This window comes from Branchiostoma floridae, chromosome 9 (assembly GCF_000003815.2).
Source record: "Branchiostoma floridae strain S238N-H82 chromosome 9, Bfl_VNyyK, whole genome shotgun sequence".
Lineage (NCBI taxonomy): Eukaryota > Metazoa > Chordata > Leptocardii > Amphioxiformes > Branchiostomatidae > Branchiostoma > Branchiostoma floridae.
The window spans coordinates 19,718,643-19,744,747 of record NC_049987.1 but is presented as its reverse complement, the minus strand read 5'-3'; the positions used below and the strand labels follow the sequence as shown (position 1 = coordinate 19,744,747).

The 26,105-nt window shown below is 40.8% G+C and overlaps 1 protein-coding gene across 1 annotated transcript; it reads left to right on the top strand.

The window, feature by feature from the left end:
• The first annotated feature begins 10,884 nt into the window (after positions 1 to 10,884).
• On the top strand, positions 10,885 to 25,889 carry LOC118423453 (leucine-rich repeat-containing protein 4B-like). Its single transcript, XM_035831617.1, has 2 exons — positions 10,885 to 11,119; positions 22,961 to 25,889. Exon 2 carries the CDS (start codon positions 23,517 to 23,519, stop codon positions 25,374 to 25,376), a length of 1,860 nt encoding a protein of 619 aa, XP_035687510.1. The 5' UTR covers positions 10,885 to 11,119; positions 22,961 to 23,516; the 3' UTR covers positions 25,377 to 25,889.
• Positions 25,890 to 26,105: the final 216 nt, after the last annotated feature.

The following is a 26,105-nucleotide window of genomic DNA, read 5'->3' as shown; positions in this document are numbered from 1 at the left end:
GGCTGCCAATGCACGTTCATCAAGACAACATACAAGTAGGCTATTGTATTGATTATGTTCCTTTATAAAATTAATTTCTAATAGATGAGCTTTTTACCCACTGATGAGTAGGTATGATTTGCTTCTCAGAACAAAATCTGCTAAACTGTAGTAAACATTTGGTTTTTATCAATAGTATCAGAAGTATTCAAAATCAAGTTTTTGCCATAAGTGTAATCATACAGCTAATGTTGAAATTTTGAAATATAAACATTAGCTAATGACCAACCCCGAGGTGTAGAAATTACATTCATTTTGAAATTAAAATTTCCACAGAAAATATTCGTGACATTGCAATATTCGTGACAAGTCAAATCTTTTCAAAATCTTCTTAGGTTTCTTGCATACTTATTCATGATCATTCCTCCCTGCTAGGTATTATTCTGATTGGTCAATATTCTGTGAAATCTCCTTCTGAATTGGATCTGGTGACAATGCCAATTGAATACTGTCGCAGAGATGGCGCAATTCAACTTTGTAAAAAGTTTGACTAGCTGTCAGTATCTAAATGGTTTTTCAACAAGGATTTCCGCAAAGCAACAGGGGTCCCCATTTTGACTTGTACCATATACTATTATGCAATCGACCGCTATGATAGGTAAAATTGGCCTACGGCTCCAGATACATAATGCATATAGTCGTGCCACACTTGCGACCCTTAATTCTTTGGTCTGATGCTCGTATGGCTTACGGCCGCGACATTATATGCCACTTGCTCGTAATTCTGCCTTCAGAGCAATTCTCCGGTGACCAGATTACACTGCCGAATACCTGAACGTAAAACAGAATTTGCATCTGAAGGATGCAGGGACCAACTTGATTTCACCAATCTAACATTTCTTCTTTTAAACGTCCCCCCAATTTCTTACGGTAATTTCTTTAATGAATTGAAAACGATTGTGCTGAAAAATGCCTCTTTGTGATAATTTAAACAGGTTAAACGGTATTTATCAATAAAACATTCCAATGTAACACGGATCAAGTTACTCCATGACCTAAAACACACGAGGCGTTGATATGATTGATGTGGCCGCAAATGAGCTGCAATGTGTGCGCAGGGTCACTAGAGAAACTGTTAAAGGTTAGGACCTTGGGAATATACTTATCGCATTTGCCTTAATGAATCAATTCAGAGTCCTCGCTATGACTACTAGACCAAATTTACCCCGTAAAAGAGTAAATATCAAAAGCACCAAGTAACCCTCCGAAACGTTGCTAGATCAAAGTGAGATTAATCCATTGTGACGTTGATTGGAACCAACAATGCATTTCGACTTATTAAGGATGCAAATAAGCTCAATTACGACTAATTAAGGTCAAATCAAGCACGATGTTTGATATGTTGACATTATATATCATACTTCATTGATAAATTGCAGCTACTAGTGTTGAATAAAGTATCAACAAAAAAAACATTACAAAGTATAATTGTAGATTGCAATTGTTGGTAAGAACGGCCTGATAGATTGTACAATAAGGTGTATCAAATTTCGAGGTCCAAATTTTATTAAACCTCCCTATCCTCTTCTTAGCATGATTACTTGTGCTGCACCTGCTGGATAGATAGGAAGATGATCCTTTGACGTTTTTCACTGAAAAGTTCCACATAACCTTATTTTAGTGGAATTTGCACCTTTCTGCAAAGAGAAAATATCCGTCGAAAACAAATGGTCTGGTGTTGAAATACGTGACAAATAACCTGGTGGCACGTACATTATTTTAACGATGTGGCCGCAAATGCGACCTGAAGGAGGGTAACCAATATGTTGTCAAGTTTTACAACAGGACCCAACCACCGAGGCAGCCTGCCTTTAAAGGTAATTCCACAGTAATCATAAAACTATTTTTACGGTGCCTATCATCTCCCTTTGCCATGACGAATGGCTTTCATATACCACGAATAAAGCCTGGGCTTGAACTTGGAGCCTGAACCTGTAAACTCTATGAGTGAAGCCGAGACTTGTAGTTACATCCCCTTTGCCCTTCCGACTGCAACCGCGATGCCTTTGCTGAGAAACTAAAGATTTACAGATCGCTTAACAAATTTCATACTAGATAACTTTTTTCGTTTTTTTTTTTTGCTTTTAAATAATGCTTTTATAACTTTCTTGATAGCTTAATTATGATTTAAAGGGTCAAATGAATCCGATTTTGGTCACTGTACTGTCAATCAGAGATCTCCATCGAGTGGGAACGCCCCTACGGGATATGTGCGGGTTTACAGTCAGGTTGGATCGTAATGTCACACCAGAATATAAACTTGGAGCCAATGTTTATCCTTGCCTGAATTTTAACCTCACAATACAATATCGTGCATCAGGTACTGGTGTTGTGCACCACACATTATAAAACATATGTCTAGTAAATGCAAAACTGCAAATTGGGGATTATGAACTAAAAATATAAATTGCGCTATACGATCCACACTATAAATTTTAGTTACATCCGAAACCTTTGCCAAATAGCCTTATATAATGGGCATCACCAAGGGCCTGATAATGCTACACCACTATAGCCTTATCATTACCCCTGGCATTGCTCTCATAACTTCTAGCCTGTGGAAAATCTAAGGCCTTGAAAATACCTTCGACATTAATTTGGCCAATGACTCAGCACAGCTATTATGGAATATCTCAAGATTTATGACTGAAATAACATGGTGATCGTTAAATTCAACCTTTTCTACATTAAGTGGGTTTTAATTTCTGAGTTTCCTAGAGGATGACGTTTACTACAAAACCAATCATTTTGGGTTTTGAGAAGGCCTCTGGGCTTAACAGGCTGTGGTTAAATAATGGTACACCAAGCCAACGGCAGATTAACCACGTCCTTGATCGCTGTTCCTAACAAATTGCAACATTCGTCAAGTTTAGAAACACAGTTTCAAAGTACTACAGGTTTGCCGTGTAATTTTCATCGTGCTAAGGGTAACTGTTAGACCTTTTTTATCACTGCTTGGTGGTAACGGGTGAAAGCTTGAGTTATTCGATAATGCACATATAAGATTTTAGATATTGGTTATGGAAGTTTTATCGAGCTTTCCAAACTCATTAGAATCAAATCAATTGTTCAAGGCTATACCGACCATAGATCACTGTAAAACCGTCGGTTGAAACACCTGTTATGTAACGTTGAGAGCATTTAAGTTGTATACAATGACTTTGTCTAGACTGTCTGACTGACAATTTAGCTTCGGTAGTTGTTTTTTTCGAAGTTAGTAATATGATGCCCTTATGCACACTGCCTAGTTATAATTTATGCTGGATGCCGCATTTGCTGATAAGAGACGCTCAAAGAATTTCCATTAGATTACGAGCGATTCTTTATGTTTACAATGTTTAGTTCTTTTGTCATTTAAGTCGAACGTACTTTTGAATAGTTTAAGACCAACGGACACTCACACTAATTTAGTTACTGCACGGTCGCTCTGAGATTCATCCATGAAAAAGGATGTAGATTTCACACAACTTTATTGTTTACCAAATGACTGTCCCTTCCTTTGACATAGCCTCCATAGCAGTCTCTCTATGGCCTTTTTTGGCACTTTTGCTTTTGTACTGGGTCGCTGATTGCTTGCCTCTCTGATAGCCGGCTATCAGAGAGGCCAGCAGTCAGCGACCCAGACAAAAAGAAATGGCCAGCAAAAGTGCTAAAAAGGCCATAGAGAGCCTGCTATGGAGGCTACCTTTGACAACAGTATTTAGACGGATCACTGACTGGATTTCTATCCAAGATATTTGACTATTATTTCGGCATCCGCATCGTGGTAATGAGGATGCATGTATGCCTCTCTTATTGACTCTGCACACAATCAATGAAAATAATACTGATGATTTACAGTTATCGAAATATACCAACAATAAAATGGAAGATTTACGTGAAGTATCGGAGTAAGGGTTACACCTAGTAATAACCTTATCGATGCTTTGCTTCTATAAATGTCTACTCAAACGCGTAACAGGAATATAGATAACAACTTTGTGGCTTCCATAATTTCCTGTCATAATCAATAGTTTGTAATTTCTTTCAAATCCCTACCACTTCTATGGTGTTTTTGATCTTGTATGTAATATCCAAAAGCACTAGACATAAAAGCCACACACGACTTCACAAGCTGCGAACATTTGACAGGCTGCAAGCCATTTATCTAAGAGCTTTGTGTTGTTGAGAATCTAAGATCAGAAGAGCCCACAGACATGCTTGAAGTGATAACTAGCTACGTGCTCGTGGGGTTTAGTGCACACATCTGAAGGGCAGGCCCGCTGCTGATTCAGAGTAGACAGGTTTGGCGGTACGAATCAATTGTCTTCAGCCTTCCGTGTGACCTACGGATAGGTCAACACATCCCTTTGGAGAGTATTCTATATAGGTTTCACAGGGCTATTTGGTTATTGGCATTCTTTATCCCCTGTGTGTCAATTCAGTTACATGTGGCCTTCGGAGTTCTGGCTTGCTGTAGAATTTAGTATACTATCTTATAGTAGCCAACAAGTAAAGATGAAACTTCTCCTTATTGTGTTTGCGTTTTATGATTTGTTTTTGATTTGATAGAATAACTCAAAAGTTATCGTTTATCGTCTTATAGTAGCCAACAAGTGAAGATCAAACTTCTCCTTATTGTGTTTGCGTTTTATGATTTGTTTTTGATGCGATAGAATAACTCAAAAGTCATCGATTATCGTACTGATATTGAGCAAAGCTAGCACATCTACGAATTCCACCGCCCAAATATTCATGATACGTTCGACAAGTTCTTTTGTGTGCATCATCCGCTATATCAGCTTATTCACAATTTACAGCACGTCCTCAAGGCATTATCTGCGCCCCGGTTAAGCGTTCGACGGACATTTACCGCAATTACATGTCGCGTTACCGCCAAAGTAACGGATCTTAGGTAATCGGGATTTCTTTTTATGATAATTGCTTTTCTTTCATTCGACTTTGGAACAATAATAGAGCGCTTTAGCAATCACACCAGGCCACTTTACCAGTCGTCAACTATATATATGGACCAATCCAAATGTGTAGTAGGGACTACAACACATTATTGAGTATTACAACAGTTGATAAAATGTCTCCTTTAGGCTGCGTGTCAAAAAATTCAAGGTTTAGTCATAAAGAAGTATACATGATTTGGTGTTGCTTCAGACACCTTCAGAAACAAGATTGATCGGTGACACACACATGATGAGTGGAGGTTGAGAAAGGTGAACACATGACAGAGGTTCTGAGGTTAAAAGAGGGTCTGAAATGGCCGAACCGCTGCGTCCATCCCATTGAAGTGTCAGCTCTGCGACTGCTCCGGGCAATTTTCATGTCAACAGGAACCGCTCTTGTGACAGAATGTCAGCCGCAAGGACATGAATTTGAAAGTAAAGGTCTCTTACTCAAAGAACGAGCCACCTTAACAGGAACATCAATCATTTTAGAAAACATTTATCAATAGAGTGGAGTGAGCTTTTGTTCATTAACAATGGTGGTCGAGATGGAGTCAGTGATGTATCCATTGATAGGTATAATGTAAAGTAAACTAGGTACACGTAGAAAGTGAGGAGCCATGCTGATGCCCGCGTATCCACAATTAGAGTTAAAACCCCCATGCATTGTACATGTAATGGAAAGATACGGACAAAAGAAGTATGATCTTTCGAATGTACACAATTTCGAACTTCGTAGAGCAATTACAAAGATAAGAATCTGTAGTCACAAACTAAATAGAGAAGCCGGAAGATATTCTAAAATTCCCCGTGACCAGAGGTTTTGTCCATTCTGCCCAAATGAGATCGAAGACGAACGTCACTTTGTTATGGATTGTTCTCAATATGATGACAAACGCACAGAGCTGTTCACATTACTTTCCGCTCGCTCTAAAGACTTTGCTACTCTCTGTTCGATAGATAAATTCAAGTACATTCTGGGAGGCGAAAATCCGCATTGTGTACAAGTAGGCAAATATATTCACGATTGTTTATACCGTAGAACCAATAGTGTAAATGACATGCTAGACCCTTTATGTTGATGTATCCATACCTATAGATTAGATATCCATATATATGTGTTTAGTTGTACTGTAAGTAGTTGTTATTCATGTAGACCTTACGAAAGTCGCTGTACTTTTGTCGTTGTCACTAAAGATTGTGTATATTTGCAGCATTTTACCACTTATTACGGGAGCAACAAGAGAGCATCTATCATGCATACTATCACCGCTTCTCTCCCCCGTTAGTCACAAGCTTTGCAGGGGCGCAAGCGACAAGACGATCTCATCGCTTGGCCACATGTATTAAATTGCCATGGAAGATCATACCATGTTGGTATTAATCGTAGTACAATGCTTAACTTTACCGAGAGGTTACACGATGAGCTTGGCTAAAAAAAATGAGCCCTATTAAAGCCGCATCGCTTTACCGAAAACTCATCTATGCTCCGTTTTAAGAATTACCCATTGAGTTCGATTGAAGGAGAAAATATACTGCCAATTAATTCAATTATCCCCATCTTCCTTGAAAAACCAAAGTCAAACATACTGTGGTGTGTTCTTGCCAACCCCTCTTTCGCTGGAAATAGCTATACATAGGCGGTTAAGAGTACAGAATTGCGCCGCCTCAGGGGAAATCGAGTATAAGTCATTGGACACCAAAACTTATAGGTATTATCTCAATGTAAACGTGTTGTAATCTGTATGTATTATCTCAATGTAAACGTGTTGTAATCTGTATGTAGGAGATAACCTAGCAAAGGAGACGTTTTGGGAATAATGAGTTTTTAAAGTGATTGATCACTGCTTTGATGATTAATTTGATTTTTTTGGCAAACGTCTTGGGATCAAGATAAAATTTCGAATTCCTTGATGGTGTCCGATACTGCAGAAACATAGTTACGTATTCAGTCTTGGTCACCAGGCTCGATACCTTTACAATGATTTATGTGGGGTATTTCAAGTTCACCACGGCTTGTCGACCTCATCTGTAAGCTGCATACATGACGAATCTGTAGGTCCATGGTCTTGTACATACCGGCTATCCTCAGCACCCCGCCATGACTCTAAACGCTTAGCTGTAATCACCGGAATCAGTCAGAATTTATGTGGCCATTTCACTTTCAGGCTTGGTGTTGAAAAAGTTGTGTGGCTGTTAAGTGTGGCATTCGTCAGCCTAAATGAATAGATAAGTAGGCGGGTGAGGTACCATACATTCTTGTCCCAATGGTTTACATACAACATGCCAAGACCTTCGAATTTGTTATCACCAAGCACAGAAGAGACATATTCTCTTGATAGTTTTAAAGAGCTCTTGCAGATAGATGTGCAAAAGCTAGGTGTGACGGGTCGTTCAGTGTAATATAACCAGCTGCTGCGGCGCCAAGTGTCTTCGAAGCTGGTGTGTTACGCCAAAGGGTGGTTATACCGGCTATACAGATACAGAAACAGATACAGAATGAAGATTTGTTCCCCAAAGTAAACTCTTCTACGCACCAGCAGAATTGATTGAAAGTCATGTACAACTTCGTGCTCGCCAGCAAATCAATCCAGCTATATAAGAAGAAAAATTAGGCGCTGTGTACTGCTTCCCATGTTAGGTTCACTTTGACTATGCTACAATATCTTATCGGAGGGCACTGCTGGGGTCAAAGACAGCAGGAAGTAATTCAAACGGAAATTAGAAAGTTCATGAGCAAAATCTTACCCTGGTACGTCTCATAGCCCCTGAGCCCAAATTCTGAAACAAACCATTGAACCATAGCCATAATCTCCAAACATGTTGAATTATAAAGTTCACGGACCCTAGGGTAAACTTCAGATAGGTGTGACTCAAAATAACAACTCTTGAGAAGCCAAAATCTTTCTTAAATACTATATATGAACAACATGTATATCAACCTTCCTCACATGCAATTTCTCTGTGGCATGTAATAACTTCCTCTTTTTGATATTTCTGAGGACTACTTTTCACTAAATTGGACATGAACCATGGAGACGGATGACCATTTGTCGGAAGTCAGTAAATGTTTTGGTAGTTTACGAGGACGCAGGTGGTTACATAGCTACGGTCAGTTATCCCTCAGACATTGTGTTATGAATAAATAGTCTTTCAGGGACCAACACAGCTGCTGCCCGTAGCGAAAGGTGACCTAAATCAAGGTCAAATGGCATTAATCCTGGCGGTGGTCAGTCATAGGGCCAGGTTCATTGCCCCCTAGTTGCCGATATGGATATGGATACGAAGAGTTGCCAGGATGGACAAGTACAGGAAACCAAACGAAACTCGAAATGGCGGCAACTGATAGAATCACGTAGCGAGTTATCCCTTCTCCCTGGTGATGTATAGGCTCTAGACATCAGAGTTCTTTTAGTTACAAGGGGTCTGACAGCAGAGAGAGAAGGGTACATGTTAGATGTTGTGGGGCTGTAGCTGCCCAGTCACCACCCACACAGGAATTCATATGCCTACCCTACAGCAGGACCTACAGATCGAAACTTGGGCTACAGAGACACATGAGAGTCTGCAAAGGAGTACGGACCCCCAGTAACAATCTTCACAAGCTACGAAACAGCCATCAGATGCCGTGGAGTACCTTGAAACATGGCGAAGACTTTTTCATATACAGCCGTACTGAAACGTAAATTTTACATCCTTAAATGATTGGTGATCCTTTTAGTTCAATGTTCATGGAGAAAGTATCGATTGTATAGAATGCCTTTTAATCAGGTAGCTCCTCGTTTGTGGCGTCTAATATCCTACGATATAGACCAACAGTTGCCACGGACAGTCTGCATCTTTGCTGTAGTCACATCATAGTCTCCGCTACAATGAACTTTGGCTACAATTGAGTCCATAAGGAGTAGTGCTGGGACAGATTTACAACAAATTGGTGAGTTGGGTCAAACCCTGTTTTTGACCCAGCTCTTTTACCTAGCGGCGCACACACTTAACGACCGACAATCTTGACCTTTTCGTTATTTCATGACCTCATTAGGTTATTACTGTGACCCTTGCTTTGATGCTGTGTTCGTCGGTGTAACTTACACTTGTTAACCTTGGTCAGTTCTGGATTAGCACGTCATTATGATGGAAACACAATGGTTTACATTGTATTTCATAAGGTACACACAGCGAATGGGTTTTCGTTACATTTTTCAAAACATTGTGACTTACTTTTTTTGAAGATGGAATAATTGTATGCAGACAGAGGGTTTCTTAACTTGAAAGTAAATTAAGTTTAAAGATTTGTCTTGTGACGTAAAGGAAAAGATTTGTTACTAGAATCATAGTCTGACGCTCCTTTGATCCTACAATGCACAATATATAAAGGGCTATAGGTGACTGGAAAGTCTACATTAAAGGGTGAACGTAGTCCTGGCAACGCGCCAGAAATGGTAATGATAATACAGTAACATTTACACAAAACACATAACTTTACAGATGGCTCCATCATAAATACTGTACGGATACTCAAAAGATATATTTAGATAATACCAGAGACCTTAAAAATCATATTATACTCTTAAATGTTTCCGAAATTAAGGTAATAACTAATAGTGGAGTCCAATAATGCTACAATGATACCAGTTAATCAAACTCATGTTTTAGTTTCTACAGTAATTGGGGAAACGCAACATCAACAACTTGCAAGGTTCAATCAATCAAATGTCCGCGGTCATCAGATGATGATTTCATTTCATTTTGTTTTATTTTATTTATCTATCCAGGGACAACATGTCGCCACTAGGGCGGTTTTCAATGGCAGCTGTAGACATCTCTCTCAGGCATAGGACCTTTAACTAGCTTTGAAGACCCCTGATTCGATATAGTTAAAATTAAGGTGTTTGTTTCCCGTTTGCTTGAAGCCTTCCAGACGTGCGATGCGACTTTTTTCTTGTATGCAGGCTTTTCAGTTGACGTCAACTACGCCATCTTGGATTAGTAGTACATATACTGCTTGTGTCTGTAAAAACACACAAAGATGCTACTGCATAAGCCAATTATCTGCCAACATGGTTGTTGTGAGGTTCAAATTCTATAATCACTATGACGTCAATGAAAAAGCTGCGTATCGCTTGAAGAGAACGATATGTTACCATGAATGCCTGTTGATTGATGATGCGATTCGTTCTCATTTCGCAAGGTGGCGTGTGTGTTTCCATTTCGTAAGGACAACCTGGCAGCTATCGTTCGTACCATAGATTTTGATATGAAAAAGTAAGAAATTAAAAGCAATATTGACCCTTTCAGTCCTCCTTGCTTCCTTCTAACCCGTTTCTAATTACATATATGGATTTTTAGATATATCAACAAGCCTCATCTTAAATAGCTTGGAATCCATCCAAGGCGATAGGCAGGACCTAGGGCTGGCACGGGAATTTAGGAACAAATAAAATCTTCACCCCCATCAAGTATTTAGACCCCCTTTGAACACCACACAGCGAACGGATGAGATTTGTTGTTATTTTTGGTATCATAATTTGAGTATGGATTATACAAGGCGTAAACGCGTGATTTAAGAAACAATTAAACATAAAACGTAAAAACGTTCGTCCTTTATCTATGAAATTAATCTTTGATCCCTCAGTGGTCTCAGAGCGGCCGCAGCGCGGTTTCTGCTTCTAAAGGGAACGAAGATGAAAAGAGAGGCATCCCTTGACCAGTTCGGTCTAGACAGTGTGTCCTGGTTGCGTATCGATCTGTTAGCTTTGTCAAGTCATGATAATGTTATACACACGTGAAAACCAGCCCCTGTGTATCCGCACTGGGTATCCCTCAACTCGAAGCTTTTCAGACAGATTTGATATTCAAACACGGGACTAGGCGTAATGCACATCTCCCGCCCACCCAGAGCGGTGCGATTTTAGAGTGTCTCGCCCGGCGAAGCTGTTCCGGGGTCTGGGATGTTACCTGCCGTGCGCGGAAGCGGCTGCCTGATGCCTAATAGCTGAGTAAGGATACGGCGGCGTTCTGTAACGTCGGGAGAGGTGTTTAACGTCAGGCGAGTTAAGCCGTGGACGGCTGTTCGTCTGCGACGGCGGTGCGAACTGTTCTTTATCAGCGTCACCCCATGTTTGCAACTGAACACGGTTTAGGAGGTAAGCTACTAATATGAACATTGTAAAGTCATTGTAAAATGTCATATTCCGATTCGTGCTTGCGTATAGTTTTCTGCTTATAAGGCCTTACACATGCTGTTCTATGGCGTATTTTGTATATTGTAGCGGATAGCTGTGACTTGGGTGCCACAATTGTGTCATATTTTGTATGTTTGAAGAAAGAAAAAGATATGTTACGTCAAAATCTTTTCTGAATGTTTCGTTGTATTGGCTACATTTTTACTGCGAGTTACAAACACTGAGTTTCCTTGGGCACGATAAATGCTGTTTTGTGCTATGGCGGTCAGTCCAAAACGTCACACAATTGTGTACTATCAACTGTTTTCGTTTGACGCGTGGTTTACTTAAACGAGTTTCTCTTTACCCTGATACAATCAAATTCCTGTCTACTGCATGTATATGGTTTAGAGTTAAGTACATGTTCTATATGTTGAACCTGCTACGGGATTTACATGCAGCATGGTAGAATCAGATCCACGAAATCAGTCCATTTCCTGTGGTGTGTTATCTTGATGCATTGTACGAACATAGGGAAGACGCCGTTTGGTTCCAGGAATAGTAGTGCTTAGAGCAAACCACTTATTCATATATCCGTGAGGGGGATTTTAGGATTGGTTTTGTAGTGATGGTCATTCAAATATTAGCAATTTAGTGTGTGTCATCGTTTTTTACTCAGGTCTGTAATGTTTTTCAAATGTCTCCTTTGTAACATGAGGTATTCAACAGTGCTGTGATACAGAGCTGTAATTATAACGTTTCGCGTGAAGATGTAATAACCAGGATGCAGGGTGTATTGTTGGGAATCGCAGCATGTGGGCTGGCTGCATTACTTATTACAACCATGCATTAGCGCTCCAGGAAATAACGTCAAAATAACAAGCTTAAGCTCTACTCTCAAATTTAATGTTCATAGTCGTTCTTAAACAAGTATATGTATTATAGCTCTCTTACAAAGAAAACAATGATAAAGGTGAAGCAGGCCACATGCAAAATGTTGTAGGATATATCGTTTTTAGAATATCATCATCATTCAGAAACAAGGTTTTTGAATTGTCGAGTGTAACGGCACCAGCACCCTTAAGGTGGTATCTCACCTCACTTGGGGTACCGGTGCGGCACTGCGGGGTTCATTCACTGCGGCACTGTTTTGTTATTTTCGGCGTTTTTTTAATAATTCATATTGCGTAATACGTAAAAGTATGACTTAGAAGACAACCAAATACACAAAACGTAAGAAAATTCATTCTTTATCTCTGAAATTCGTTGAATCATCTACGAACATCGCAGTGCTGCACCGGCGCCCCAAGTGCAGTGAGATACCACCTGTTTGTTCAGCTTGGTTTAACACAACAAATCACTCTTTTTAGCTGCGAGAGAGCTGCTCCTAATCGGATCTTCTTTTTTATCTTGATTCAAATATCTTCACGAGTTTTGACTGTGATGAGAATCTGTTCAGCAGACTTCTCTCTGTGAACCTTATCGCGCTGCCACAGTCTCCCGGAGTGCTCCGCCATTCATCAGGCTTTCTCCGACAGATATCGGTAGACTAGCAAAGGTGGGTTGTTTACCACAACTTCAGGAAGTGCTTCTCTCGAAAGAAAACGCGGACTGAAATCAATTCACTTCCTTCAATCTTCCTTATACCCCCTTTCCACTTGGACGGCGCTCTCGCCGCGCTCTCTCTGCGACCTAGTTTTTGACAGATTGCTCAACGAATTCTATAGAAAAGAAACGAATTTGTTTACACTTTGTGTGTTTTGTTGTCTTCTCAATCACACTTGTACGTTTTGTATGATATACCCAGTGTGAAAGCGAAGGGTACACATATCCTATTTAGGTCGCAGTGAGAGCGCAGCGCGATCGCCGTCTAGTGGAAAGGGGGCCTTAGGGGTGTAAAACCCCCGGAGTAGATGCGCATACGTATTGGAGGGTTCACACCAAGACTAAGTGCTCCATTATAGAAGTAATGCCAAGTGAAGGCCAAGTGGGTGGTTCGTCATTGTACGTTGGGAAATTATCACCATGGTCAGGGCATGGACGTGGTGTGGTTGCAAACCGCGACCAGAGCAGCGATGCAGTGGTTATACAGAAAAAGGAGACACACACACACACACACACACACACACAAACACACATACACATACTCACACACATACACACACACACACACACACAGACACACACACAAACACACACACACACACACACACACACACACACATACAAACACACATACAAACACACATACATACACACGCATACACACACATATACACATACACACACACACAGGTATTGCACACACACACAAAGGCACAAGCGCGCGCGCACATACGCACACACAAACACACACAAGCACACAGACATACATACATACATACTCGCACAAACACGTGTACATACTTCACTTGTGAGCGCTCATACATACATGGCTTAGTGTATAGAAGTGATCCAGAGTTTAGATGTTTGTCATAATCTTAAGTTTAACTCAGGGTTCTTAAGATAGTGCCACGCAATATTAAAGTTTTGCTTGATTCTCATAAAACAAGTAACATATTGGTAAGATCATTGTCTTAAGATTGTGTGACGAAGCAATTTGTCTTGACAGACATCAAATTCGATTCGATGTCAAAGACATATTACTAGGATCAACTGAATCAATAACTTGTTACATAAACATCATTTTATATCCATATCTAATACAGACGGATGGCATGTCGGGGTTGTAGATGTAAGTTTAAATCAATATCACCTTCCCTAAGCTATGCACGGCTCATGTACAATACATAACCCGTCATTGTGTGTGTCAAGGGCACTTTGGTGTTCCTGAATGACGGTTTTAGTAATTTCTGTTAACAAACCACGGCGAGCGTTTTGAGAACATCCTTGGCTTCCATTCCCACCAGTCTGATGGCAGTGTTTTTGACGAAATGTCGCGTGTAAGATGGTGAAGACATGATTATTATGAATATAGTCAAGATACTTTACTTTAGTAGATTTTTTTTCCATTGGGTGTTGGCAAACATATGTATATGGAAGCAGGTAGGGGTGGGTACCGGTACAGAAACTTCAGGTCCGGTTCAGGTCAAGAGGATCTGGTTCAGGTCTGGACCTGAACCTGGACCTGATTCAGTATGTGGAAACGTGTGAATGGACAAAACTCAAAACAACGGTCCAGTTCGCTACAAAGAAAGTTGTTTTGTGGAGTATTCGACTCCCATTGGCGTTTTAAACCCTACAAGGCTAACTGCCTCTCTACGATTGGCTGTAAAAAAATCACGGGTCTTAGTGGCAAGTATGCAGATGTTGACTCACTTGCAGCACCAAATCCCTAGAAGTTTTTTGCACCTTTAGACAGATTAGACGTGAGGATCGGTGGGCATCACTCCACCGTCATGGGGGCAGGGGCATGGCGAGTATCGAACTCAGGACCTACTGATTCTGATTCCAAAGCTCTAGCCGTTGTGCCACACAGACACATTGGCTGTAAACCTTGGTAGAAATGATAATAGACTCTACAAAAAAAAGTGGGGTTATCTGGCAGGCCAGAACCAAGAGGTTCTAGGCTCGAATCGGTTGATTTTTCACCAATGTTTTGCCATGGAAAGTGGATACTACATGACTTTCCTCTTACTTCACCGAGGTGGAAATGGATTCCAAGCTCCAGATAGGGACGTCTCTCAAACAGGACGTAAAATGGAGGTCCCATCTTTAAGGACACCTGGAGCACATTAACGAACGCACAACAATTGTTGAAAATAGTAAGGGTCCTTCCTGGTGTGAGTGGTTTGGACGCACCTGGGGCAATTACTGTTGTATTAAACTGATGAGGTCATCAGAGTTCGCACCGAATGGCAGCCCCTCCAGATCTTTCCGATTTAGCCCGGCCTGTTGTAAGGTAGTACTCGCAGCCCCTGGATGCAAAGAGTCCATCCAATGATAAGACAGATTAAGACAGACAAAATAAGAGATTCAAAATAATCAAGAGTTGTTTAAAATCCAGTAACAGTTAGCAAAGACAGCAGGATCATGAATAATAGAAATCATAATATCTTTATTGCAAATTTATGCCCAAAGGCTGATAGTAAGCACAACCGGAAATACAATGATGACAGTGATACGGTATGGTATACAATATTGAAATGAACATGAAGTAAAATGAAAGTCGTCCAAAATCCAGAACGGATGGTATTGGGTTTGACTTCTTTTCTGTATGCAGTGCAGGATGAAATTTCCGACATTTAAGGAAATATATCTAGAACCGACTCTACTGTTGGCTGTTAAATCGTCACCCCTCTTCCCCCTTTGATTCTTTGTACTTCTTCGGATTTAATCGACTATCAATAAACTATGCTGCAATTACAGCGGCCTGCTACTTATGCATGTAGAATCGACCAGTGGGACCATTTGTATTCTCTGACGTTCTCGGATTAAGTGCCACGTGCCCTTGATATGCTATAGGCCCGGAGGGTACACTTACACGATATCTAATTCTTCTTTCTTCAGCAATTCGCTTTGAACTACACTCCCGTTTTGTCTGAAGATGTTATCTGTGCGCGCTACGGCACTAATGATGATTCTCTTCGCGCCGAGTACCGCCATGCTTCTTAAAGCGAACCGTCAGTGGCAAAAGGTATCCTCAGGCTAAGGAAATTGTAGCACAGACTGTATAATTTGATGTCTAGCCACTGCAATTAATGGCATTTGGCGCCTTCCTCGACATATGCCTTGTATCAATGGCTATTATCCAACTCTGAGTATCTAGAATCGATATTTCAGCAGTTGCTAATTATGATGTCTATTTCTGGTATTATATTTCAAACGCAACATTTTCCATGAGTTACCTTTGTTTACGGTTGAAGGTTTATAACTTTATCGAGTGTAAGGATCATCTTTATGATCATACTTCAGCACTTCACCACGCATTGATTGACTCCACCAATTTCTATCAAAGATTTTTGCGGAACAAGCTCGTATCAGCAAAATAGTATTCCCAACTTGTAATTTTTGAAATCCCTTGAGACAACTATGTTGCTTTTTAACTCATTTAGAGTGTAACTATTTGGTTGAGGCCGTACCGATTGAGATCTTTTCGAGAGAAAGTTGATCCTCTCTAGGTCTTTATTGCACCAAAGCGCACTAATGGTTGATCGGCTTTCTGATTCCATCATTACATTACTTCCAGTGGGATACAATGACATGTCCTTAATCACTTGTCGATACCAATTAATTTTCCCCCGATTCCAGTCTTGTTAAGATCAGCTGCTATGTCAATATGTGCTTGCTGTTGGTAAAATACAAACGAAATGTGAATGGCGTCTACAAGAAAGGCGATGTTGTACCAGCATTTGGCATAGACAGGGATGATAAATCAAATTTGAACCAACTTTCATGATATTGTGTTGATTCAAAATGAAGCAGCCTTGAACTTATATTCTTGCTCAAGGCTATTCAACCTTTGCAGAGTAGGAAGCTTCTCTAGGAAGAGGAAATGTGATTTTATCGGCGTTTAGACAGCCCTTGGCCCCATAGCTGTATGGCAGGTCAAGTTGCCGGCAGACCACTTTAAATTACTTGTCTCTAGGACGAACTTCCCACCTCCATGATGGATTGCGAGAGCTTTAAGTCATCTCGGGTAACTTTCGGTTATACTGAATGCGTGTTGACGACTGTTAAAACAGCAGGTCAGGCAGACCAAAAGTTTCCTCACGTTTGGGGAAGCCGGTTGTTCTCTCTCTGAATCTCAATGCCTTGGGTTACGAATGATACTATATTCTACCTGATGCATGTTGGCGGCTGATATGTATGACATGTGAACCCATGGCCACAGTTTTCTTAATATCCAGCGGAGGAGTTTCTCTTTCTCTGAGACGCAAAGTTTTCTACCCTAAGGCTACGGTAATTGCTGAGGCACAGCGCGTTCATGAAAATTGAATTAACAGCTGGTAACGTTACGTGATTGGCTGACAAAACTAAGCAACAGAACGTAAGAAATAAGCCCATAGCTAATTCATATAGTTATATACAGAAACATATACTCAATCATGCCAGCCTGAATAGCATACATAACTTGATGCTTTTAGATACGCTATTTTCGGTGAAGCTGAGCTATGGTATGCGCTTGAGAAATGATGGCCTTGTATGGACTCACAGTCACAATTAAGGTAATATGTGATGGGTAGGCATGGAAGTGCCGGTTGTAATAAGGAAACCCGTCTCTTACAGCACGTGCTCAGCAGTAGGCAGCCTCTTATCAGCAATTTGTCAGAAACATTGTCTGTGGACTCATCTAGGGAACAGTTGATGAATTATGGAGTAGTTTCCGGTGGTTGATGTGATAGTGGAACATCAACACAGGAATACATGTCATTCGTTTTACCAAGACGACGTCTTTTTCGTTTGATTACAGATTTAGTGTGCTGTAGGTTTTGCATGTGATTACAGGGAGCTATTTGCTAAAAATACATTTTTCGTTACTTTGCAGATTTTTCGTCAGGTTTGCATAATGACTGGCACAGGAAGCAAGTCATTTATTTGTCAGGAAGGCAGTTTTTATTAGTTTGGAAAAAAACTCTATTGGAGTGCGTCCCCATATAAAAAAAGGGGAAGTTGGCAACGACAGTGACGCAATATATATGGTTTTGTCAGATAGTCACAAAATGACAACACTGAGTCAATTGAGCCGCGCAAAGCATACAAAATCATATTTGAGAATTGGCACGCTGACATTTTTCCAAATTGCCTATCTTAAACAATCGCATGTTGCTTCCCTGTATAGCTTCTCCCACAAGGCATGCACTTTGCAAGTAGGTGAAGGTTAGACGTCAAATAAGGTAAAACGTCAAATAATACACATAAATCCAGCAGCTGGATAAATAAATACACCCTTCTCTTGCGGCGGCCATGATAGATTTAAACAAGTTCAATGAGGTAATCAAAAGACTGTCCATCATAATAGCAGTTCAACCAATGATAGCCTGCTAATTAGCGAAGCGACCAATAAGAGAATGCCTGCATGTCCGTCAAATATTTTCATGTTTTTATTTTGCATCTCTTGAGACTATGGGATTAGAGTACGGTACTACATCTTGCGGTGCATAGCACTAGTCATGATATTCATTGTTTGATCTTATATTGTGAAAAATTGTGTGGTTTGGGGAAAACTAAATGGGAGCTGATCTTAGAAATAGGTTTTGTCTGTTTGCCTCATTGACCTCGTCTTCGATCTATTATTAAGAAAGGTGTATCATTTCGGTTTTAGATAGCATTCAATTACTTTATTCAATTCGTGTTATGCACATCACGTCTTGCAAGAATAATTGTTAAAAAATTAATATCCCTTAATTCATTACCAATAAAAGCTGGCCATCAGAGACCAATTTATCGGATAATTACGTTTCGCGTGAGATGTCTAGTTAAATGGTGTACCAAGAATAAGTGATAATTAATTTTCCTAGGGCTACGATACGCTTTGTAACTTAGTAAATGTATGAAATATCATAAGAGATGATTCTATTATCTATTATAAATATATTACATTCCTTTTACATGCTTTTTATAGACACCGTACTGTTTTTTTAGTGCAATTTTGAAATTACATTAAGAGTAATGAGTCAGTCTGTGTGGAATATGTACAAAATGATCATGAAATGTAGCATTAGTTTATTTTCACACCAAGCAATCGGATCAGGAATTGTCTATATCGTACTGGCTATCGTGACGGGTCGTCCGGTGTAATATAACCAGCTGCTGCCGTGCCGCGTGCCTGCGAAGCCGGTGTGTTACGCCGAACGGCGGCTATACCGGCTATATAGATACAAATACAGATATCTATCGTATCAGGCGTTCGGTTAATCAATTGTATTCATCCTGACATTAAAATGTGCATTTCTCGCTAACCTTTCCGATATAGATGCGTTCAAACTTTACTTTAAGTCAGTTTGCACTAGCAATGCTACCCACGCCTATCTCTCCCGAACATGTGGTCCACAGCGTCACTACCACGTATTAAACAGTCATGCCACGTCATTCCGACTCGGGAAAGTCATCACTCATGAAAAGTCGTTACCATGGCAACGTTCGGAACAGGACTCTGTATCAATATGACCAGTTCTGGTGTTAAATTGGTTAAAACGTTAGGGAATTTTGTCGATCAATTTTTAAGGGAATGAAAATCATTCTAGCTACATATCATCTATTATGGTATCTCTGGCTAAAACTTAGCAACCGAACCGAATACTTGAAGTGCATTTAAAATCGTACCAAAGTGAATATCCAACTTGCGACCAAACTTCCTATTGTGATAAATTTAATAATCAGTACTGTGAAATGGTACCATGAGTCGATGTTACTCAGGTTTACCTCATGTTTTATCGCCGTAATGCGATTAAGGCAAACAATCATTTATAATCATCTTAGCCTTCCATGGGCTGGCTTGATGATGTAGAGATCAAACATAATGAATGTCCCCTACTTACGGACCCACAGAGCTAATATTATTATCAAAACTTCAACTCATCGATGTAGCATTACCAGAAGGGTTTCTGTGAATCTTTAGAAATGGCTTACAGGATAAGTGGGTGCATCCCTGGGAGCATCCTTATAGAAATGAAGACTTAAGGAAATAACACGGACCTGGCTGTTGTATCGAACAGTGATGACTGTGTAATCAATCATATCTGCGGCCTGCCAGCTTGAGGATCCCTGAAAGGTACTTCGGCTGTTGACTGATAATGTGCGCACCTCTGACACTATGGTAGGATGTCATATAGTTCTTAGAATGGAATGTCTTTTCTAAGATGTATGGGCTGTATTGCACTACGTTATAATTCTCCTCATTGTTTTGAATAGCATCTTTGTTACTAACTGTTACATCTGCTTTATTCTAGTCAGACAAAATCGTACTCTTGCCAGCTATGCTAGCTCCCAGGGAAAACTCGGCTGTATCATATGTACAGAAATCGTTTAATAAACTCGATAAGTCACTTTTCTATCTAGATCCAGAGAAGTAGTGCTTACTCCGATGAGTGATATGAAGTCAAATTTGATAACTCGTTTATGGTTTGATTGCCGCGTGAAAGCAGCTTAAAAGCCTTGAATTGCCGGCTCATTGTAGCTGGCAGATACTGCCAAATGTGACCCCATTGCCGTCTCGCAATTGTCGAACACTTACCAGAGAGTTCCTGAAGGCTGACGCCATCACCAATAGTTTTCGTTCTGCACCAGCGCTGGCTTGACTTACTGCCAATCCCTGAATGGAATGCCGTCTATTTCAATTAAGATGGTTCTGATTCGACATAATTAACTATTCTCAGAGAATTAAGGGTGGCTTCAGCTTGCGTCCTGTTGTCTGGGTGACAAAGCCGTGGCCATTTTTCATGATGTTGGGAACCTAATAGACTGCTGCAGCTTGTCTCCTACTGTCATAAGTTAGTTTGACTGTCCTGACAAGGTCTGACCCGCGCGTAATGGAAAAGTACAGAGTTTCGTGAGTGTGTGCGTAAACGGAAGCGGAGTGATGCGGTATCTGTGTGAGCAGGCTGATCACACATCCATCAGTCGGACTGTCTGCGGGTTTCTCTCACCTTACCCAGACGGTTCACACGTTCGCACAGGTCAGACTCGGTTCAGTAACGGATGTTCTTGTAAGAATGATACGCAATAATATATGCTGTCCAAACTCAACCATCGAACCAAGGTTTACGTGCTAAGGTTGGGATCTTTGACTTTCCTGAGCATATTAACCCTATCCAGACTGGGCTTTTGGGGCCTTCCCTGGCCTGGGGGAGGGGGCTCATTCGACCCCCCCTTCGTATTTTCAAAACGGCATACTGTACGATCACCAAATTTGCAGGAGAGGTTGTGCTCATCAAGTTTTATAATTCCTGAAATGTTTATATCATTATGACGTAATATGACCTAATTATGACGTCATTAATTGATATTTTTGGCTAAAACGGGGAATTCCCAAAATACCTATATATGTCACTCAAAAAGTTACAAATAAAGGTTCCTTAATAATATTTAAGTGTTATAAGACTTCTGTTGTCAAAAGCCGACGCAACGACGTCAAAATGACGTCATCTGTAGTTTAGCTATCCGCCATCTTGAATTATCAACCATAAATTTTTCAAGATACATTTTTTTCAACATATAACGCTAAAAACCCATAAAAATGGATTTCTGTAAGAAATTACCAACTAGTGATTAAATCTGAGTGAAAATAAGCTTGTTATACTTTTCATCATGATGTCGTCGGCCATCTTGGATTTTGACATCATTAGCATCATTTATGAATCTTAAATTATAAATGTTCAACTAAGATGTGTTAGATATTAAAGATATATGAAAAGAAGTTTAGTTTATCAAGAAAATCTTAAAATCCCATTGTTTAAACCAAAATTAGTGATTTTTGTAAAATTTGCCTTTCAGAAACCAGTTGCCATGGCAACACGAAAAATCATAAACTTATCCAATTTTTTTCGGTAAATTGTTTCCAACAATATTTTAGGAAAACTCACTAAGTTTGCTTGTTCTAGCACAAGCCTTTTGGGAGCTATAGGAGGTCAAAGTTGGCGCGGGCACTTTTAGCCCCCCCCCCCCCCCAGTCTGGATAGGGTTAAATTAACAATGGTATATAACATTTTTCAGTAAAACCTCCAAACGTATACACTCATCTCCACATCTATGTCTCTATGTAGCTACATGAACATGTATTTAGGTATCAATATATATTGTTGGTCCTGCATCTGCAACATTAAAGGCATCCAGCAATTGCAATAAGTCTTCTTCACTATCAGCATATGAATCTTCTTTTAATATCTGAAGTGATAAAAGACTCGTATGGCACTGGAAGCTGATGATAGACTGTTCCTGTCTACCAGTGCCTATGACTACCGGCTAGAGTTATCTTGTTGAGTATTACATTTTTGCATCAAAGTTAGTTCACATTCATCAACTTCAACTAACGTATACTGCAGTTGGAATGTTTAATTTAGCCTTGTGATTTGATATGATGTACGTACTTGATATATACTCTGATAAACCCTAGCCTAATTCCCTGATGCTTTCTGCTTATATAAACTACCTTCCTGTTTGTTTCCTTTTTCAAAACTTGTTGTAGAAGGTGTCTCCACTTGCTAATGTTCGTTTGCCTGTTCCACACAACCAGTCCAGTAGACTACATACCTGTTTTGTACGGCGAATACAGATCCATTTACATGTATATGCGAGATCAGATTACTCATATATAACTGTACTGTTATCGATAATGTTTTGTTGTTGTTTTGTATGTAGCTTCTTAGTACTATTGTTGTATAGCTATTAGTTGTTATTGGTTGCCATACATTGTGCCCTGTACGATTGTTGAGCAATAAATTCATTCATTCATTCATTTATACAAGTGGCGTAAGGCTAGACTGATGATCTACTCACACCGGGTGGGGGCCGGCAACACGAGACCTCCGGCCTTACGTCCAACCCAAGAGAACGTCCTTGACCGAAGCTAGATACTCATTTTCACTTCAGCCAAGTGATACATATGTATGTCAAGGGCACATTGTTGGGACCTGTTAGGGATTCGAACTCACAACCTTTAGATTCCAAATCAATAACTCAAATCACATGTACAAACCACCTTGCACCTGCTGTTCACATGTCCACAGCAGCAATTGTCCACAGATTCTTGTCTTACGGCCTTGTAATGTTAGATTGGTAGACTAAGTGTGCTTCAGTAAGATGCATGGGAGTGCGTGATTTATAATCCATCTTAATCCCTGTTGTTCATTGTTTATCAATATTGAATTCCTGTTTCCTTTTCAGAACTATTTAGACACGGCGTCTCCAGTCTGTGCCGCTCCACAACCCAAGAAGATTTGGACTAGTTCTGCCCCAAGACAAATATACTCGACGCCTTGGTCATGAAAGATGACGTTTAGGTCCATTACATCCTCACAAAGCTGTCCCTAAGGGCGCAATCAGGAACGCTGGGGTGCGAAGCTGATGGAGGTTCCCACAGCTCACTGATTGTATCTGTGTGATGCGAGCCCTTATCTCCACAATCAAGCGTCCAGGCGTGACAGATCTTCATAATAAATCCATCAGGGACACATGACGTGGGGCGTAAGCAAAAAATCAATACCGCCATGCGATTCAGGAAAACCTCACATCGCTTAAATGTCAAACAGCCGGAGAACCCGACGGCGGTGCGGTTGGTGAGGGGACATCGGCAGCGCACTTCATTTCCGATCTTCCAACCTTCGTTTCTCTCCGGATACGAAGACTTTAGACAAGAAGGTCGACGGCAATTGAATCTTGCTCTAGTCCGCGTGGCCGGTAGTCTATTATTCGACAAAGAACAGCGACAAAGATATCGATAATGACGTCCTGGTTCCCCCGAAGCTTGTGGACCGTGTTGCTTGCGATAACTACAGTTCGAGTGAAGGCTCACCCTTGCTCCGTGTGCGTTTGCCGTCTGTCACCGGAACGGGTCTTTTGCGACGATCTTGGTCTGATGAAAATACCCGAGGACATACCGGTCAGCACCAAAGTACTGCGGATACACGGGAATAACATTTCCACTTTAGGACCCGGACAGTTCCTTGACTTTCCTGCAATGCTAGACTTGGATTTAAGCGAAAACTTAATACAAGGTGTTCAAGATAGATCATTCTCTGGACTGAACGGACTAAGGACCCTCAATCTGCGAGGCAATAGAATCGTCTTTGTCACGTGGAATACCTTCACGGGTCTGGCCAATTTACGCGAGCTGCAATTAGGAAGAAACCCCATCATGTGCCTAGGAACGAACACGTTTGCGTACCTCCCCCTCCTGGAGTCCCTTGATCTCGGAGAGCTGTTTCATCTACATGCCATTTCAAAAGGGGCATTTAGCCGCTTGTCCAGATTGCTTTACTTGAACATAAGTGGATCCAACCTGACAGGAGTGCCTTTCCTGGGCTATCTGCACAGCCTGGAAGAGCTGGACATTTCCCACAACGCTATAAAAGCAATTACCGGGAATGATTTTCAAAGCGTTTCCACATTGAGAAAATTGCTTCTATCAAACAATGGGCTCTCTGCCATAGAAAAGTATGCGTTCGACGCTCTTAAGTTCGTGTACAAGCTGGACCTATCGGACAATAGCTTACGAGGATTGCACAGAGGTATGTTTAAGCGCATGGATTCATTAGCAAAAGTCAATCTGAAAAGAAACCCGTGGAAATGCACGTGCAAGTTGGCATGGCTAGCCAAATGGCTGAGAGACCACATTCACAATGAGTCTCAAAGGGTGTGCGGAGCGTGCAAATACCCGAAAACCTTACGCGGGCAATATCTCTGCAGCGTTCCTCTTGGCAACCTAACGTGTGAAGCAACTCCCACCGGTAGTGCGTCGGGCTCGTCAAATGTCACCTCTGATGCGGAAGACAAATCGCGGTGTATTCAAGGACGCGTTCCAAGTTCGAATGCGGGTTCTGCCAATGGAACGACGGTGGTGAAGGGCTCGTTCCGAGTTCGCGTGGCTCTGTCGAGACACGGTCAGCAGGGATCTGACCCGAATGGTTCTGATTCCGTGCCTGTCGTGTACAGGTGCCCGACGGAAAACTCCGCAGAGGCGGAAGAATTTACAAGAATATCCGGCATCATTCTGCCCGTGACACCTACACGGAAAGCGCTGGGTACAGACACCTTACCTGAGGACTTCGACGTGAAAATGTGCGCGAAAATGTTCGGCCTTAGCATAGATGCTACCAAAGGTTCTCCCATTCAAGGTGACGAGACAATGCCCGATGTGTTTGAACACGACCACGTAGACACAACAAAATCGTACTCCGCACCAACGACGAACTCTGACTACGCTTCCCAAGACGAACAGAGAACTAGTAGGAACACGGAGTACATTGTTGGGGCTACAGTTTGTTTCATAGTTCTTGGTATACTGATTTGGGGTTCGTTTTTTCTACACATAAGGTGCAAAAGGAAGAAAATCAGGCTATTCAAGAGTAGACGATGCAAAACAGCATCTTGTTGTTGCAATCTCTCCGGACGGCAGGGCAAAGTCGACGAGGAGAATCAGGTAGAAATTCCAGACGTGAACGTTCCTGAAGTTCATTCTGATGAGACATTTACCGTTCTTAAGTCTACAGAAAAGCCGGACCTATACACTCTTCCCAGTGTTAAGATTAGCAGTCCGAATTTATACGTTATTAGTGGTGCGCAAGATGTAACATATCTGTAAAGGATTTATTATTATTAATATCTATTACTCTAATAGATTTTCATCAAAGGGTAAAAGAATTATTTTGAACTGCTACTTATTTATTGCGGAGGGTATAGAGGGTGGGTGTCTATTAAGCAACCTTGTCTATCGTAGTTGCTTACCAACAAATACATGTACAGTATTTTTTCTGCAAACCAACTGTCGTGTGTAAAACGACTGTCTATTTGAAACAACTACGACACATGTGTGAAAACGGAAAAACCAAAAGAAATTACAAGACTTTCGAAATCTCCATCACCCAGGTGTTTCAATGGTTCATCTTACATTCACAAGAAAAAATATCCCAGGGTCTTCACATTATTCCAGTACATGTATCGTAATAGGAGTTGATCTTTGAAGGAATTCCTCCGGACCATTCTATGGTAAATTTGTCATTTTAAACGGTATCTACTTCAATACCTGTAACATCGTTCTAATTAAGTACAAAATTAAAAACGATACAAAATCAAAAGGTATTTTGGTACTTCCATGTGATAGGGTTATCTATAATACATAAAAACTGGTGCATCACATTATTTTGACTAATAGCAAGAAGATTTGTTGTTGGGAAATTACATGGATGAATGAAACTTTGTTCGGTGCGGAAACAAAATTCTGCTCCTCCAGATGTTTTATCCTTCTGGTAGAACTCGCGCGTAGAGTAATAGGGGTAGGGGCAGGGTTAGGTGAGCCTTGAAATCTCCTCCC